The sequence below is a fragment of the Vombatus ursinus genome, unplaced genomic scaffold, assembly GCF_900497805.2.
Source record: "Vombatus ursinus unplaced genomic scaffold, bare-nosed wombat genome assembly UNPS02014801.1, whole genome shotgun sequence".
Classification (NCBI taxonomy): domain Eukaryota; kingdom Metazoa; phylum Chordata; class Mammalia; order Diprotodontia; family Vombatidae; genus Vombatus; species Vombatus ursinus.
Window position 1 is genome coordinate 10,270,862 of NW_020954579.1, and position 17,851 is coordinate 10,288,712.

Sequence of the window (17,851 nt, forward strand, 5' to 3'; positions counted from 1 at the left end):
CAAATGGGGGACTCTGAACCACAAGAGAACACTGTTCTAGGGGTGGGGATTGGAGGAAAGGTGGTAAGATATGGAAGGTGCCAAAGAAAAATGTCTTCTTTCTTGGTTTTGCCCAAGACACTGGTGGTTATAAAGTCTCTGGAATTCCACAGGAAAAAAAAAATCAGCAAAATGCGAGGTATTTAGCCTTTAAATGGGAAGGTATGGAGTGAGTGAGCTGAAACATGGGTAATGCTATATCAAGTGCATACATATAAACAGGCTGTGTAAATGGGAGTCTGCACGACTAAATTCTGTGAGCACTGCTAAACGGTGACATATTTTTGAAATCGAAGTCAAGTTTGAATTAGCACCAAAACTCTTAGCCAAAGTAACTTCATAGGAAGAACACCATCCTAAACAACAGAGGTATTCATCTCTCCCTGCTTCTCAAAATGTGCTCTCTTGAACGTATACACAAATGCTAAATGTTTTTATTCCAATACTGGGGAGGTGCAAGAAAAATCAGGATGCTGCCCAAATCTAGCTTTATCAATTGATTCTGGGAGATATGCTTCAAAATTTCTGCTTCCTTTGTTAATGCCCTGTTTTATGGCTTTCTAATGAAGTCTGAAATGCTCTTACAGTTGTCAATAGATTCTCAAGAAGGAATAAAGCACTTCGAGGAAAATCCTGAACATTGCTATAGGACAATTGATGTTTGGAGGAAAAAGTAAGTACCTCAAATTGCCTCGGGCTACTTTTTTTTTTTTTAAGGAGACACTTAGGCTATATGAATCATACTTAATTCCCCCCCCCTCCAATTCTAAGAAGGCAAACAGGGCTATTGTTAATTAAGTCTTTAATTAACATTTAATATAGCCATCATAATAGTTTTAGGCTGAATTTTTGATAAAGTATGACTGTATTTTTATATATTCCTTATAGTCAAGGTACAGAGTTAAGAGAGGCCTGAGTTCAAATCCAACATAACAGCTATCTGACTTATAGGTAAGTTATTAACTTATTTGAACCTCAGTTCCTCATCTGTAAAATGGGTATAATAGTATCTTGTGTATTGCCTACCTCACAGAGGAGTTATGAATCTGATAAACCTTATAAACTTTAATGTACAACATAAATATATCAGGTATTATTACATTACTTTTATTATATTTTTGTCTATTTTATGACAGAATATGAGTTTATTATTTGAAGTAATAGATATGCTGTTCAATTGTTGTTGTATCTTTGTTATGACACACTATTATTCCCATTTATGATTTATTCATTGCCAAATCAGGAATGTACCCCTCATTCATATATAAGTTCTTTTAAGAAAACTGGAGCCTTATTCCAAAGACCCACATACGGGCATAGTTTTCAGAAATCAAACACAAGAAAGGGTAGAGACTGCCAAAAATCAACCCTTTAAGTAAAACACATATATAGGCAGAAAATACTTTATCTGGGCAATTTGAAATGTTTACTTTGGATATAAATTTACATGATGATTAGTTAGGTTTAAGATGTTTTAATTAGCTGGCAGCCTTTTATTTTTAATTGCAATAGGAATTCAATGAAAAAAGGTTTAAAATACACTAGTTATACAAGTTTAATCATTTTACTGAAGCAAGGACAGTGTAGTTTTGCTTCAGATTCAATGTAAATTATATAAAGATGCATAAAAACTCAAAACTGGGCAATTTTATGTTTTAAAAAGTCATGTTGAGATTCCAAACACTGGAAAAGTCAAAACCTGCCCTAGATCAAGAAACTATGAAAAACCATGGTGCCTCAGGGTAAGAACTGCAAAGAAAACTAGACAAATGTAGGAGAAAAATACCAATAAATACCTTGTCTGTGGGCCAGAACTTTGTGTTTGTGCAACAAGGATTGGAGTTACCTCTCGACTATTTCCACTCTGTGAGAAGACAGACTTTGTTCCAGCTTGGCTGATTCTGCCAACAGACTGCATAACACAAAATTTTTATGTTTGCTATTGTGGCAATAATCGCACTGTGAATCACAAACTTAGTCATATATTTTTCCAGATACATGTACAAAGGTCTCCTAGCATATATGACCACTGCTGTAGCTGAGAGTATTAAATCATTATTTCTACTTCACCTAAGCTCAGACATAGAGAGTATCTTCACCCTCCTCTCAATATAACTGCATCTCTATACTACTTCTTACATCAAACACAGAAGGAAACTCCCCTATGAAATCTATATATATTAACTAGATACTTATGGGTAGGGCACTAAGTACCTAAACTAGGGGATACAGGAACCAATAGACTCAATCCCTGCCCTCAAGGGATTTACAATCTGGACAAGGGAATTATATACACAAAAAGATAAGGAATAATAGAAAGAAGTTATCTGCTGAGGGCCAAATAAATAGAAAAGATAATAAGTACTATAGAAATTTATGAAGGAGAGAGCTCTATCCCAATACTTCCCAATTTCTGAGTAGCGTTGCTCCTGAACTTATCCATTGCTCTCCAGCATCTCCAATCTCTCTCCTTCCACTGTCTCTCCTAGATTGGAAAAAACCTTCACTTGACCTTGCTGTTCCCGCTATATATATTCTATTTCTACTTCCTTTCACAGCCAAATTTCTTAAACAAATGTATTATATTTGCTGCTTCCATACCCTTTCCCTTCTCCCCACCTTTCCCAGTGCATTTCCCATTCCTTAACCCAACCTTCCATAATTTGATATTGATTGGCCTCCCATTACCTTATAGGCTCTTAAACCACCTTCCGGTTAAATCCAATTGTCTTTTCTATGTTTTGATTCTGTTTGACCTCTCTAGGTCAATATTCAACACTGCTGACTCCATCCCTCTGCCTCCAGACCCTCCACCATAGCCTTCTGGAAAGACTTTTCCATCCTTGACTTTAATAATAAGGACATTATCTTTATTCTTTTATTTCTTCTCCCTGAGGACACTACCTATTCTTCAGCCCTATGACTACTCTTTTGCTTAATAGAACTCATTTGTTTTCATGGCTTCCCCTATGTTTGTTGATAATTCCAAATGGTTACCACTAGGTTAGACTCCTTTCTCTTATTTCCAACCTCCTATTAAACACAAGATGTCCCACCACCACAAGCTCACTATATTCAACATCAATTTCATCATCATTCATGCTCAAACCCTACAGTCAAAATTTACTTCCTTTCATCTATCAGAATTTCCCCCATACTTACTATCAAGTTGGCTATTTTTAGCTGTCTTCACCTGAGGGCCTCTACTCAGGTTTGCTCAGGATCAACTCTTCAAGATAAGAAGGAAAATAACAGCAGCCAAGGTGCTTATATGGTATGTGCCTGTTCACTAGTTTGCTTTTCCCCTTTGCTTCCTTAATGTCTGTGCTCTTTAGGCCGCTGGCAGTATTATCAGGTATTTGATCATATGTATTTCTCTACCTCCTTCAGCTCTTACAGATTTCCCATTTGATAACTTTCTGTATTCAATCACCTGTATTCCCTTGATTTCTATTTATCTGGCCTTTGACCTATTGTCTTCTTGACCTTTGTGTTTCCTACATATATAACTTTCCAAACCCCAATTTTAACCCAGTTCTTTTGATCTACTGCCACCTATGGCCTGCCAGGATACTTTATCTTCTGTGACTAATCTGTTACTTCTTTTTCTGAAATTTCCCATGATGTGCCACCTCACTTCATACTTAGATTACCCCAACAACATCTCTTTTCCCTCTATACCACTGCTATTACTCTCCCTAAAACAATAATTTCATCACTTTTCTGCTTTGCTTAAAAAAAAAATCCAAAAACCAAAACACCCACAGACCTACATCCACTGCTTCCATTGTCTAGTCTTCTACTTGGCTTTTAAGGCTATCCATGATCTGGTATTACCCTGCTTACTCAAACCTGTCCTACCACTACCTAATATTAACTCTATTCAGGGCATAGAAAAGGCTGTTTACCTAAAATGCCTATTAACTTAAAAACACCAAAACTAAGTATAACTAGTTACTTTTAATTAGATATTCAAATTCATACAGGTCCACAAAAATTAGACATTATATTGACTAAAATGGTATTAACTTTGAATAAAAAATTAATTTACAATAGCTTCACCTTGACCTGACCACATTATCATACTTATACATACATTCATCCCTTTTCCCACCTTCTGTCTTTCCAAATCTTAGCAATCCTTCAAGAACTGATCAAGTAAGTCAAGGCCTATATCTCCATATTTCCTAAATTATAATCTAATGTCCTTAGGAAGGGACCACACTTTATATTTCATTTATATTCTCACAGTTCCTAAAACAGCACAACTTTATGAGTATCACAAATTAGCATAGCCATTCAAATACAATAACAATACAATTATAGGCAATTCCTCCACATACCTAAAGAGCTGTCATCACTCTCTAGATGAGTCCCTAACACTAGAAGCCCTATCATAGCCATGTGAGCTTCTTGGAGCTTTTAGAAAATCTGTGAGTTCATAAGTGGAGGAGTGAAGAAAAAGTGAAAAATAGGAACAGTTTTGGGGAGCTAAGTTCAGGGGCAAAAATCTAGGCAGGGACAGCTTACCTGTATGGTGAAGGATGCAGGAATTACTTACACCCACCATTTAAAATTAGGCTAACACTAATTGAAATTTTAATTTCACTTTACTTTCACACTGACTGAATTAGAGATTCAGTTGGGTTCAAAGATTAGAAAAGAAAAAAGACAGTAATTCACAATTTAATAAGAAATATTTGAGAAGCTTTTCTCTAATTGGAGACTGGGCGAAAGGGAAGGATTTTTGGATAAAGATAAGGCCTTAAGATATGCCAAGTACTGTCCTAAATGTTGTAGATACAAAAACAAAAAAGAAGACAGGCCCTGCTCCCAAGGAGCTTACATTCTGTAGAGGGAGACAACAAATAAGAGTGTGGTATACTAGGAAGGATATTTTGATTTGGAAAGTTAAAGAAATGGTGAGTTGAGACATAACGGGGTAGACTTACAAAGTGGCGACTAAAGGCAACAGGAGAACACTGGGTACCTGGGAGAGATGGGTAGAGGAAAAGGAAGTGGGAAGATATCAATGCTAAATCTAACCATTTAATATTTTTTTTTTTGCCGAGGACTATCCACGTGCTTAGGAAGGGAGAAGGAATGACTTCTGGCCTTCAAGACTCCAAACTCAGATTGTTATTACTACAACTGAGCTTTGTTATGGATTAAACAGGCTTTGGAGGAACTTAACCCAGGAAAACTAGTCACCAAGTAAAACATAGTTTTCTATGGGAAAATGCATAGCAAATTTTAAACAATTAACTTAAATGAGGAACTTCTGGAACACTAGCCATTAATAAACTCGAGGACTTAAAAACTGGTTTTAATCAATGAACAAATTAATTCTGAGCTAATTCATTTATATATTCCAAATTTTCCTTTAAAAGGGGAAAACATCCACGTATGAGTATATATTCTTAGACTGATAATGCATATTTTTTTTTATTTAGCCTAGAGAATGTTCCTTGACATCACATAAATGGCTCCGATGACCTTTTCCTAGTAACTTTATAAGTTTCAGTACTCATATTGAGCTACTCTAGACTATAAATCTTACCATTTTGAGATGGAAAGGCTTTTAGAAATCAGATCTAACTCCTCATTTTACAGATGAGAAAAACTAAGGCCCAGAGAGTTTATATCAACCAACAAATATTTATCCTGTTTCTATTTTGAACTGGCTGCTCCAGAGGCATCTCAAAGTTAACATGCCCAAAAGAGAACTCATTATTTTTCCTCCCCAAACCCACCCTTCAAATTTCTACATCATTTTTGAGGGCAGCACCATTCTTCTAGTTACTCAGATTTGCAACCACATCGTTGGCCTGGACTAATCACTTTCACTCAGCCCTCATACACATCAAATTAATTGTCAAATCTTGCATTTCTATCTCTACAACATCTCTCATATATGTACCTTCTCTCCACTCACACAGCCATCACTCTAGTTCAGGCCCTCCTCAACCCTCATCTCGACTATTATAATAGTCTTTGAGTTGGTCTCCTGACTCAGGTCTTTCTTCTCTCCAAACTATCCCTCTACATAACTGCCAAAGTGATTTTCTTAAAGTGTACTTACCCTCTCTTCCCTGACTGCCCTACTCAATAAACTCCAGTAGTTCCATAATAACTATTCTAGGATCAAATATTAGTCATCTGGCATTTAAAGCTCCTCACAACCTTTTCAGCCTTCTTCATTACTCTCTTCCACATACTGCTATCGTCCAGCCATACTGGCCTCCCTTTTGTACTTTACACAGGACGCTTCATTTCTCATCTCTTTGCCTTTGCACTGGCTCTTCCCAATATGTGGATTGCTCTCCCTTATCTGTGTCTCTTAGCATCCCTGGTTTCCTTTAGGACTCAGATCAAAAGCCACATTTCACAATGAGGCCTTCCCAGGTTCCCCAAGCTGCTATCTTTCCCACTAGGGTTCCTTTGCTTTTACTTTTTAAGTACCTTTTTAGTTGTACAACCCTCAAGGAAATGCCATCATCATGTCTTGACATGCTCCCTTTGCCACAATGGAAAAATTAGAAAGTCAATTTTCACACTGCTTAAGACTCCTGAAATACTAATTTTGTAAACTGACTAGAATTTGCAACTGATTATTTTTAAACAAGATCAAAACAGCATTTCAAAGGCAAGGTACCTTCTTTGAGGGGGCTCCTGTGGATGGCACGTCAATTACAGAAGACGAGTTAGTGTAGTTTTGTAGATATGATCCATCTCCAGGACTTGGAGTTTCTAGTGGCAGTATCCCAAAACTGAGAAGAGGTTGAAATCAAGGTGTCAAAAAGTCATCAAGTCATACATAAAGAAGCAGTATACTTGAATTAGAAGTATACTTAAATTAGTAAAAGAAGCGAATGGTCAATTAGTCTGAGGATTTGAGGGGTAGCTTGGCAGTAATTGATGACTGTGAATTGAATTCTACCCAAGACTAAAAATATAGCATGAAAATTAAATTGTATAGCAATTGCTGACAGAAGTAGATGCTTAAAGAAATTTAGAAAGTTGCTTTCATAAAAGACACTCCACTGATGGAATCAATTTTGAAGTCATGAGATTAATTGAACTTTAGTCTGTATTTGAAAGAGCCAGTCATGACAATCTAATCAGAAGAGCTCCTGTGGCAACTGAAGCCAAGTATGTAGAAGTGCCTTCCATATGAAACCTTGTACCAACATACTCTTGGTCCCTCTGGGGAGAAGGGAATAGTGACTTGCATTTCAATGGTGTATCACAAATTACTATTATAAAAACACACACACAAACAGCCCAGCCCCATGGGTTTCAATGGATCTTCAAACACCTTTCTACTTTCTCCAGCATATTCTGGCAAATTATAATTTTCAAACTATGATTTTATTTTCCCTATTTAGCCATTTAAAAGGTGCAACATTTCAAAAGGTTCATCACTATATACTAAATATATATTTACAGGCATATACTAGAGAAACAATAAACCTGAATGCAATATCTAAGGCATAGCATTAAGAGTATTTTATCTAACATTTAATAATCCAATTAGAAAAACTGCACTTACTGTACTTAAATTACTTCATTTTCTGAAAACAGAACAAGTTGGTTGTTGATTCAACATTTGCTTCAATTTTTAGTAGCCCTCAAGTTAACTGCTGTAGTATAGTACAAAATAAGCACTATTTACCTTACCTTGGAGTTAAAGGGCTAAGAGCGCCTGGTCCTCCTAATAAACTCCGCCCAGTTTTTGGTTTATTTTGAGCCTGTTTAGACAGTATGGTAGTTCCTGTTCCAAGGGGGACAGTGTCTGGTGAAATTACAGCTGAATCAATATAAGACACTGAAGAATCTGTGTTCAAGGAGTATTTTGAATTGGAGGATTCTAAATTCAGTCTGTTTAATTCCTGAAACAGAAAATTTCTATGATAATAACGACACATGTGGTGCTTTACATGTTTTGCAAACAAGTTGGCAAAACATTATATGTTATTTCATTTGACAATAAACCTGTGAAATTCTTGATATCATTTTCATTTTACAGATGAGGAAACCAAGGCTGAGAGAAGTTGTGTAACTTGCCCAGGATCACCCACATAGCAGAGGGACTTGAAGCCAGGACTTTCTGACTCTTGGTAGAGACTCTGCACACAATAACAGGCTGTTTCTCTTGTCATCATGTCAACTAAAATGTATTAGTTTGTATCAATGATTCTAATTTGTATAACATTAAAGTTCGAAAAACTTACAATTGTATCTTGGGGTGTTTCCATCAGAACTGTCTCAGGCTGTCTGTGATATAAATTGTGATTAGATACTAGGGTTGTGCAAGTGTTGGGCAGACAGCTGCTAAAGTTTTGTAATGACGTTAATTTAAATGTTTGGTCAGGATCTGGCTTTTCACCTGTGAAGACAAAAAGACCGCCCCCCCAGCAAGGTTATAATGGTTAAAATCTTTTCAAACTTAAAACAAAAATAACTTGAATAAACCTAAGATGTACACAAGCTTAAAATTCGCTGAACACTGCAAATGATTTTGTAATTTTCTATCTTAATCCAGCTCCTCCCCCATCTTTCTCAGATGGCTCAGATTTGTCTTTCTAAAATAAAGCTGAAACCACACTACAATGAGACTATTTCTGCCTTTGTTGTTTTTCAGAGAGAATAGGATATACACAAGAGGGATAATGGTTACCTAGTTCACAGCAAGCAATTTAATCATTCCTAAAATCCCAAGGAGAGAGGATATGATGTTATAATAAAAGTACAACTACAGCACATGTCAAACACATGGCTGGAAGCAGCCCACACTCTCATGTGGCCCATATTATTGGGAAATATTTAACAAAAATAAAGAATACAATAAAACACAGATATAATTAATGTGATTTTCTAAGCCAACATGAGGCCCACAGGTCATGCTAAGTACGGTTTAGTGGCCTCTGTTTCTATTTGAGTTTGACAGCACTGATTTATAGTATGTGCTTGCCACTAGTTTTCCAGCCATCCTAAAATATTTAGGTACCTCTCCTCCCCACTTAAAGCATGAATTCGTGCTTTATCCATATAATAGTTTCAGTCTTTGACAATCTGTGAATATCTTTTATTAAAAATTAATAAGTACACATCTTACCAGTACTGTATTCCCAATACCCAATGGTAGAAATAGTATACTTAACATTAAAAAGTTCTAAATAGTAAAGATTAACAATTTAATATTTCTAACAAATTCACCACTAAAAAGTCATAGATGTTCAGATATATAAGCAGGGGTAAATCCCTAAATCAAGTCTCAACAAGCATTTAACCCCAACTGATGATCATGCTTCCAATATTGTCTCAGTAAGCCTTTGGAAAGAAAAACCTTTTCTGTAGGTAAATATTTTTCCTCTTAAAAAAAGAAAAAGAAAAAGAAAAAGCACAGGGGAAAAACAAAAAACCCACCTCTACAAACCTACCTATTTCACATAATGATTCAAAAGGGGACCAGAGGAAAGGATTTAAACTAAGGCTCTTTTGGTAACATTCTGATCCTTTGGCAAGTCGATCTGTCTTGCTGTAGAGAAAAACAAATAGTTTAAACAAGAAAGAGAACCCACAACATTTAGAATAAAGATAATTACGGAATAGAAAAAGATACACCTTATGTAAGCACAAAGGGTCCTCTTCCTCAATGCTTCCCTGAAGTGTCAATTCCCCCTACTTATCACCCTTCAACTATGACTCCAATAGGTCAGTTCAAACCAGCTGTCAGGTGGAAGCACACATACACCTAAATTAGGAGAAACTTGAATAAAATTAAATGAGCTATCCACCACCTCCCTGATATACAAAATGCTAGCTTTTCTTTCCTATCAGACACCTAACAAATTCAAGTCCTGAATGGAAATAATTCATTAAGGTACTCAAACCTTATTTTTAACTTCTGGGAAAGATGAGTGACTATCCTTAAAGTGCCTTAATTATGGCATATTTGAAAGGAATATATGTATCACCTGACTTTACTGTGACTATAAAAGCTCTTTTGTCACAAATGAAGATAACTGTCACAAAAGCTTTTGCTTAAGCAAAGGGGGCAAGAAATTCTGCTGTCCTTACAAAAAGGCCTATATCACAGACAATCTAGGACAGCAGTGGGGAACTTGTGGCCTTCAGGCCACAAGTGGCCCTCTAGGTCCTCAAGTGTGACCCTTTGACTGAATCTAAACTTCACAGAATAAATCCCCTTAATAAAATGATTTGTTCTGTAAAACTTGGACTCAGTCAAGAAGGCCGCATGTGGCCTCGAGGCTACAGGTTCCCCACCCCTGATCTAGGACATAATGATTTTTGAGATAACTTATATAAAGCATTTTACAAACTTTATGAGCTATATAAACATTAGTTATTATTACTGTCAAGATAGGGACTTAAAATGATCTAAGTATCAAAATGACTAAAAAGTTTACTTCTATAGAAGAACACTAGGATAAGTCATATTTTAGAAGGAGAGAAGAGATATCCAGGAAAACTAACATGGGAGTGATTCTTTTTTTTTTTTTTTTTTTGGTTAGGCAATGGGTTTAAGTGACTTGCCCAGGGTCACACAGCTAGTAAGTGTTATGGGTCTGAGGCCACATTTGAACTCAGGTCCTCCTGAATCCAGGGCCAGTGCTCTATCCATTGCGCCACCTAGCTGCCCCGGGAGTGATTCTTGTAAAACTCTTAAGGTTTTGTGAAACATCAGGTGGCATCCAAGCAAGAAGTTTCAAAGGAAAAATTGTAATGCTGTTAGCTGAAATGTATAACATCATAAATGGCCACAGTCCCGGAGGATGATGCCAACCACAAAGTAAACGTTTGGTGCACAGGTTATTTTTGTTAGGCACTTTATAAATGTTTGTTGAATTGGATTAATAATTGAATTAATTGTCAATATAATATCTCTTTGCAAGAAAAATTCTATAGCCCCAAAATCTTCTTTTTCAAACCTGGTAGACAGTGGAATCTATAATAAGATGTAAGATAAATGAATAAAAAAATGTATAACCAATTATGGAAAAGATAAATTTTTCTGTGGCAGGGAAATCCATGTTTTTAAAAGTCAGTCTAATATCAGTTCATAGACACACGGACAAAAAGGGAATTCACGGACATAATCCACCTAGATTTTTTTTTAAAGCTTCTCAGAGCAATATAGCAAAGATTATTTAAATCCTAACAATACAGAATTATCACAGATTCATAGGATCAAATGAAATAGAAACCAACATAGATATACAGATACAGATATAGAAGCCATTTAGTCCAACCTCCTAATTTACAGATGGGGGAAACTGAGGTTAGAGAGGAGCAGCATCCAAGAACACGGAGTGAAGAATGATATTTTCATTTATTCATTCATAATGAATGGGTTGAAGTTGGGCTAAGTATAAGAGAAGAATCTGGTAGGAAGAGAAATAACTCAAACTACAGTAAGTTGAGGGGCACTTAGGTGGCTCAGTGGATAGAGTGCCTGGCCTAAAGTCAGGAAGACTCATCTCCCTAGCTATGTAACCCTGGGCAAGTCACTTAATCCTGTTTGCCTCAGTTTCCTCATCTATAAAATGAGCTGGAGAAGGAAATGGCAAACCATTCCAGTATCTTTGCCAAGAAAACCCCAAATGGGGTCAGAAAGTCAGAAATGACTGAAACAACTGAACAACAATAAGCTGATGACATATGAATTATGACTATCAGGTATACAATAATTGTCCTGTTTAAGTGTGATGATATGAATATAAAGGTGGGATTTAAAATACTCATTATATAATGAGCCAAGAGGTGATATACAGGCAATGTAATAATTACAGTTGGCATTTAAGGTTTACAAAGAGCTTTACATACAGGATATAATTTTTTGGGGGGTTTGGAGTTAAGTGACTTGCCTAGAGTCACACAGTAGTAAGTGTTATGTGTCTGAGGCCAGATTTGAACTCGGGTCCTCCTGACTCCTGTGCCAGTGCTCTATCCACTGTACCACCTAGCTGCCCCTTCACATAGGATATAATTTGATGCTTGCAAGAACCTTACAGGCAGCTAGGTGGCACAGTAATAGAGCACCCACCCTGGAGTCAGGGGGACCTGAGTTCAAATCCGGCCTCAGACACATAACACTTACTAGCTGTGTGACCCTGGGCAAGTCACTTAATCCCATTGCCTAGCCTGCCTCCCCAAAATAAATAAATAAAAATAGACTTTTTTTTAAAAAAAAATGAGCAATGCAAAGAAATAGAAGAAAATAAGAGAATGGGAAAGACAAGAGATCTAAGTTTCTTGCAAAAATGGGCATAATAAAAGACAAAAATGGTAGGGATTTAACAGAAGCAGAAGAGGTTAAGGAGGGGTGGCAAGAACATACAAAATAACTATATAAAGAAATCTTAACAGCCCCATAACCATGATGGTGTAGCTACCGATCTATAGCCAGACATGCTGGGGAATTAAGTCAAGTGGGCCCTAGGAAGCATTGCTAACAATAAAGCTAGTGGAGGTGATATTTATGTCCCAATTCTAAAGACAGGAAATGCCTAGGAATGTTCAAATTACTGAACAATTGAATTCATCTCACACACCAGCAAGGTTATGCTTAAAACTCTGCAAGCTAGGCTTCAGCAATATGTTAAACTAGAATTACCAGAAGAACAGGCTGGTTTTTGAAGAGGCAGAGGAACTAGGGACCAAATTGCTAAGTTCCAGAAAAACATCTACTTCTGCTTCATTGACTACACTAAAGCCTTTGACTGTGTGGTTCACAACAAAACGTGTTAAGTCCTCAAAGAGATGGGAGTACCAGATCATCTTACTTGTCTCCTGAGGAACCTGGATACAGGCCAAGATGCAAGTCAGAACTGAACATGGAACAACTGAGTGGTTTAAGATTGGAAAAGGAGCACAGGGCTGTACCTTATTTAACTTAACTCATAACTTGTATGAAGAGTATATCATGTGAAACGCCAGGTTGGATGAACCAAAAGCTGAGAGACATATCAACAATTTCAGACATGCGTAACAATACCACTCTGATGGCAGAGAGTGAAGAGGATTTAAGAAGCCTCTTGATGAGGGTGAAAAGAGGAGAGTGTAAAAGCTAGCTTGAAGCTTAATAACAAAAAAATTAAGACCATAGTGATCCCATCACTACCTAGCAAATAGAGGGAGAAGAAATGGAAGCAATGTAAGATTTTACATTCTTGGGCTCAAAGATCATTGACACTGACTACAGCCATGAAATTAAAAGACACTTGCTTCTTGGAAGGAAAGTTATGGCAAATCCAAGTGACATACTAAAAAGCAGAGACATGACCTTGCTGGCAAAGATCTGTATAGTGAAAGCTATGGTTTTTCCAGTAGCAATGCATGGCTGTGAGAGTTGAACTATAAGAAAAACTGAGTGCCACAGAATCGACACTTTTGAATTACAGTGCTAGAGAAAACTTTTTGGACAGCAAAGAGGTCAAATCGATTAATACTTAAAGACATTAATTCAGGCTACTCATTGAAAGGCCAAATGCTGAAACAGAAGCTTAAATACTTTGGCTACACAACGAGAAGACAGAACTCACTGGAAAAGATCATGATGTTGGGAAAGACTGAAGGCAAAAGGAAAAGGGGACAGAAGAGGATAAGATGGACAGATAGTATCATGGAAATAACAAACATGAACTTGGAAAGACTTTGAGAGATCGTGGAGGACAGAAGGGCCTGGGTGTGCTATGATCAATGGGGTCACAAAGAGTTAGATACGACTGAACAACGACAAAAAAGGTGAGCAGGGAGGTCCAAAAGGGATAGGAGGAAAAGAGTGATGTTTGGATCTCAGATGGGAAGCTATCCTGAGCAACAGACAGGTATCAACAAGCCAATCAATTAACAAACATCTATTAAGCACCTACTGTGTATAATTGTGCTAAGTACGGGGGATATGAAGACAAAACTGAAACAGTCTCTGCCCTCAAGGAACTTACATACTAATAAGACAGTCAATATGTTTGTCAAGACAAAAGAATAAGAAAGTAGCTGCTGAAGGGCCTTTGTAGATAGGTATTAAAAGGAGTTGCTGGGCAGATTCCATTTAAATAAAAAAAAAAAAAAGGGAACTGGGGAAGTTTGGTTTCCCAGATTTAGAGAAGACAGATTAAATATGAAACTGAGAGGTTGTAAACGGAACTCAACTAGGAGCTTCCCCAAGTGTTAAGAGTTAGATGGCATGGGAAAAAATATATTGGTACCATGAAATAACCAGTTATTAAGCCAAGTCAAGTTGTACAGCAGTAAATTGTTTAGCTCAATCAATCAACAAGCATTTATTAAGAGACTACCATGTGCTGGACAAAGAGCTGGGGATGCAAATAATCTGTACTTAAGGACTGCTTCATAATATAGAAAGATATTTCTGTACTCTAAACTCAAGCCTCTCCTGATTCCAAATACAGCGTTCCTACCACTATACACTAGCAAAAGGAGGAGGAGGGCTTGAAAGGAACTAGATTACAGGTAGCACAAACCACCACCATCATCACCACCACCACCACCACCACCACCACCACTTTGATCACCATTTTCCCTCAGACCCCTGTGGGAGTAGTCCAGAATCCTGTGCCCAAGGGCCGGGGAATAGCACCACCTTGCTTCCAGCCTGTCCATAAAGCTGTCGAGGGAAGCAGCCACAGCTACTGCATACATAGAAAAAGAAAAGTTCTCACCACCAAATTCCTTGCTACTGTTACATGGTTTAAAGTCAGGGATATGGTTTTATCAATAGAACTGATACTAAAGATGCAGCATCCTAAGGACCACTGGTTCTTTCCATACTCCCTACAATCAATCCTCGTGTACGCACTGTCTCCACCTATTAGGAGATGAGCTCCCTGACTATCTTGCTTTTTCTATTTGTATCCGCAGCACTTAACACGGTACTTTGAACATAGTAAATGCTTAATAAGTGCTTTTTCGTTCATTCCTTCCAAGCCTCTGATGATGGTGGAAGTTATCTGAAGGTGATAGTTCAGAAAGGAATCTTTAAGATTCATTCTGACTATTCCCTAACATTAATGTGTTCTGGCAATTCTCCACATCACATTCTCCTCTCCACCCCATCCTCCACCCCCACACATAACCCTCCCCTAAAAAGAATCAACCAAATGCTGGGCATTATCAGAAATTATACTAGAATACATATTGCCCCCATGTACAAAACTGTGGTAGGTATGCACCTAGAATACTATGTGGAGTTTTACTGTAAATAGATATGTGACATCTAAGATAAACATTTCTAGGTAGAACTGCCCTACTTTGGGAATTCAATTCTACTTCCATCCACCACATATATTAAAATAAGTAATAAGATACTCTAGAGGGAAGAAGGAAGCTATTTTGTTCTCTCTCTACATGTGTCAGGGATGCTTAACTGTACAAACCCATCTATCATGCTCCCAGACCATTGCCACCTCGAACTCTCAAAGCACTAAAGAATTGCCTATTTTTCCTTGAGATGTAACAATGGGGGCATGTGAGATAACAAGCTCTCAAAGACCTCTGTTAATTCGAGCATGTCGCACTTCTCCTCTGTTACTACATCTCTTCAACACCCACCACTACCAGCTATTCTCCAATTCTTCATCAGTCTTTTGTTCCCCGCTCTAGAACAGGAAAGAAATCTCAACTCCCTCCCAGAAATGACACAACTATTTGGAGCCTAACATGCCCTAATCTTCCATAGATGATCATAACTGATGAAATGCCATAGTTTTCATCCTTGAAAAAGCAAATCTCTAGTTTTAAAATTTATGACTTCCAGGTCTCTGCCATAACATCTGTCCACAATAACTGCCATTATATTTGCCAGTTACTTGAAGAGACCTATAAATCCACCAGCCAGTTAGTCAACAAACACGTAGTAAGGCCTTACTTTGTGCCCAGCACTGTCCTAAAAACTGGTAATATAAAAATATGTACAGAGTACACAGAAGATAATCTGAAAGGTGAAGGCACTAGAATATGGGGGGACAAGGAAAGGCTTCTTGAAGAAAGTGGGGTGGATGTGAGCTGAGTCTTGAAGGAAGTTGAGGTGCAAGCAGGGAAGGAGAGTGTGCCAGACATGAAGGATAGTCAATGCAAAGGCAGAGAGATGGGAGATGAAGTGTGATGTTTGAGGAACCAGTAGGCCAATATAGCTAGACTGTTGAGTGTGTGGAGGGGAATGAAGAATAAGAAGACTGGCAAGGTAGGAGGGGGATAGGTTGTGAGAAGCTTTAAATGCAACAAAGGACGTTGCATTTGATCCTGGAGGTAATAGGAGCCACTGGAAGTTACCGAGAGAGAGAGAGAGTGTGTGTGTGTGTGTGTGTGTGTCCACCTGATCTGATCTACTCTGGGAAAATCACTTTGGCAGATTCATAAAGGTTGATTACGATAAGTAAATACACAAGGCAAGGGGACCAAATTAGGCTACTATGATATTCAGCTACTACCTAGGGCAGCTGGGTGGCAACAGTGGATATCATGCTGAGCCTGGAGTCAGCCTAAGTTCAAATCTGACCTCAAATACTTACTAGCTATGCAACCCTCAGTTTCCTCATCCGTAAAAGGGGCATCTACTTTCTAAGGTTGTTGTGAGGATCAAATGAGATATTAATTGTAAAGTTCTTACTCTAGCACTTATCACATAGTAAGTACTACCTAAATGTCAGCTGTTATTATTATTATATTACTATTATACTCTAAAAGTGATGAGGGCCTGAACTAGAGTGTTGCTGTGTCAATGGAGAGTAGAAGAGATAATACAAGAGAGATTGCTAGCAAAAAATCGACAAGACTTGTCAACAGACTGGATGTGAGGAAGGAGTCGAGGATGATGTCAAGATTTTGAGTTTAGGTGAATGACAACTTCCTTGATAGTAATAAGGAAATTACTGATGGAAAACAAGTGGTGGAGGTCTTTTCCTGGGGTGGTCTGTGGAAGCCAGATAGCCGTATTTCCAAGAATTTCTAAAATTTTAAGAGTGCTTACCCTTTTCTCCCCTCCTTCCTATCCTAGCACTCCCCTCCCCTTTCTTTTTTCTGGAATTATGATCAAATTAATTTTACCCTTGTTTCTGGATGGGATATGTCACTCTAGCCCCTAAGGCTCCATTCTGCAACTTTCACTAACTTTCAGGACCAAAATGCTCTTAAATGGTTACCATATCTATCTATCTATCTGTCTGTGTCTGTCTCTCTCTGTATATATATATCTGTCTGTCTGTCTCTGTTTATACACACACAGATACACACGCACACACACACATATAGTCTACTTTTATTAGAACATAAGCTCTTTGAGGCAGGGATTGGCTTTGATTTTATATTTGTATCCCTGCTGCTTAGCATAGTACTTGACACAGTGTAATCATTAATAAATCTTTTTTCATTCATTCACTAATTCATTCATGATAATGTATGGGAAGGAAAGAGATAAGGAACAGACAGGTCAGTGATAGCATAATTTTGGTGATTATTATCTGATTTGCCTATAATTAACTAAAAATTCTTAGGTGAGATAATGCATCAGCCAAGGGAATAAGAAAAGCTTCCCAAATGGTAGATATATTAATACCAAAGTGACTTTTTTTTTAAGGCAATTCGGGTTAAGTGACTCGCCCAGGGTCCCACAGCTAGTAAGTATCAAGTGATTAATCTGAGGCTGGATTTGAACTCATTCCTCCTGACTTCAGGGCCCGTACTCTATCCACTGCGCCATCTAGCTGCCCCTACCAAACTAATTTATAAGAGCCAAAAGGATTTATAAGAGCCAAAAGTTTCTCCAGAC

General features: G+C 37.6%; 1 protein-coding gene across 5 annotated transcripts in view; it reads right to left on the bottom strand.

Moving 5' to 3' along the window:
* CDC27 (cell division cycle 27) overlaps nucleotides 1-17,851 on the bottom strand; it is a 104,467-nt gene that overhangs the window by 31,862 nt on the left and 54,754 nt on the right. For all 5 annotated transcript variants that reach the window (XM_027873127.1, XM_027873126.1, XM_027873125.1 and 2 more), the window contains 5 exons: nucleotides 9,483-9,580; nucleotides 8,274-8,428; nucleotides 7,720-7,931; nucleotides 6,695-6,809; nucleotides 1,836-1,951 (listed from right to left, as the gene is read on the bottom strand). In XM_027873127.1, the coding sequence (XP_027728928.1) occupies nucleotides 1,836-1,951; nucleotides 6,695-6,809; nucleotides 7,720-7,931; nucleotides 8,274-8,428; nucleotides 9,483-9,580 (696 nt within the window). The remainder of the gene's footprint in view (nucleotides 1-1,835; nucleotides 1,952-6,694; nucleotides 6,810-7,719; nucleotides 7,932-8,273; nucleotides 8,429-9,482; nucleotides 9,581-17,851) is intronic.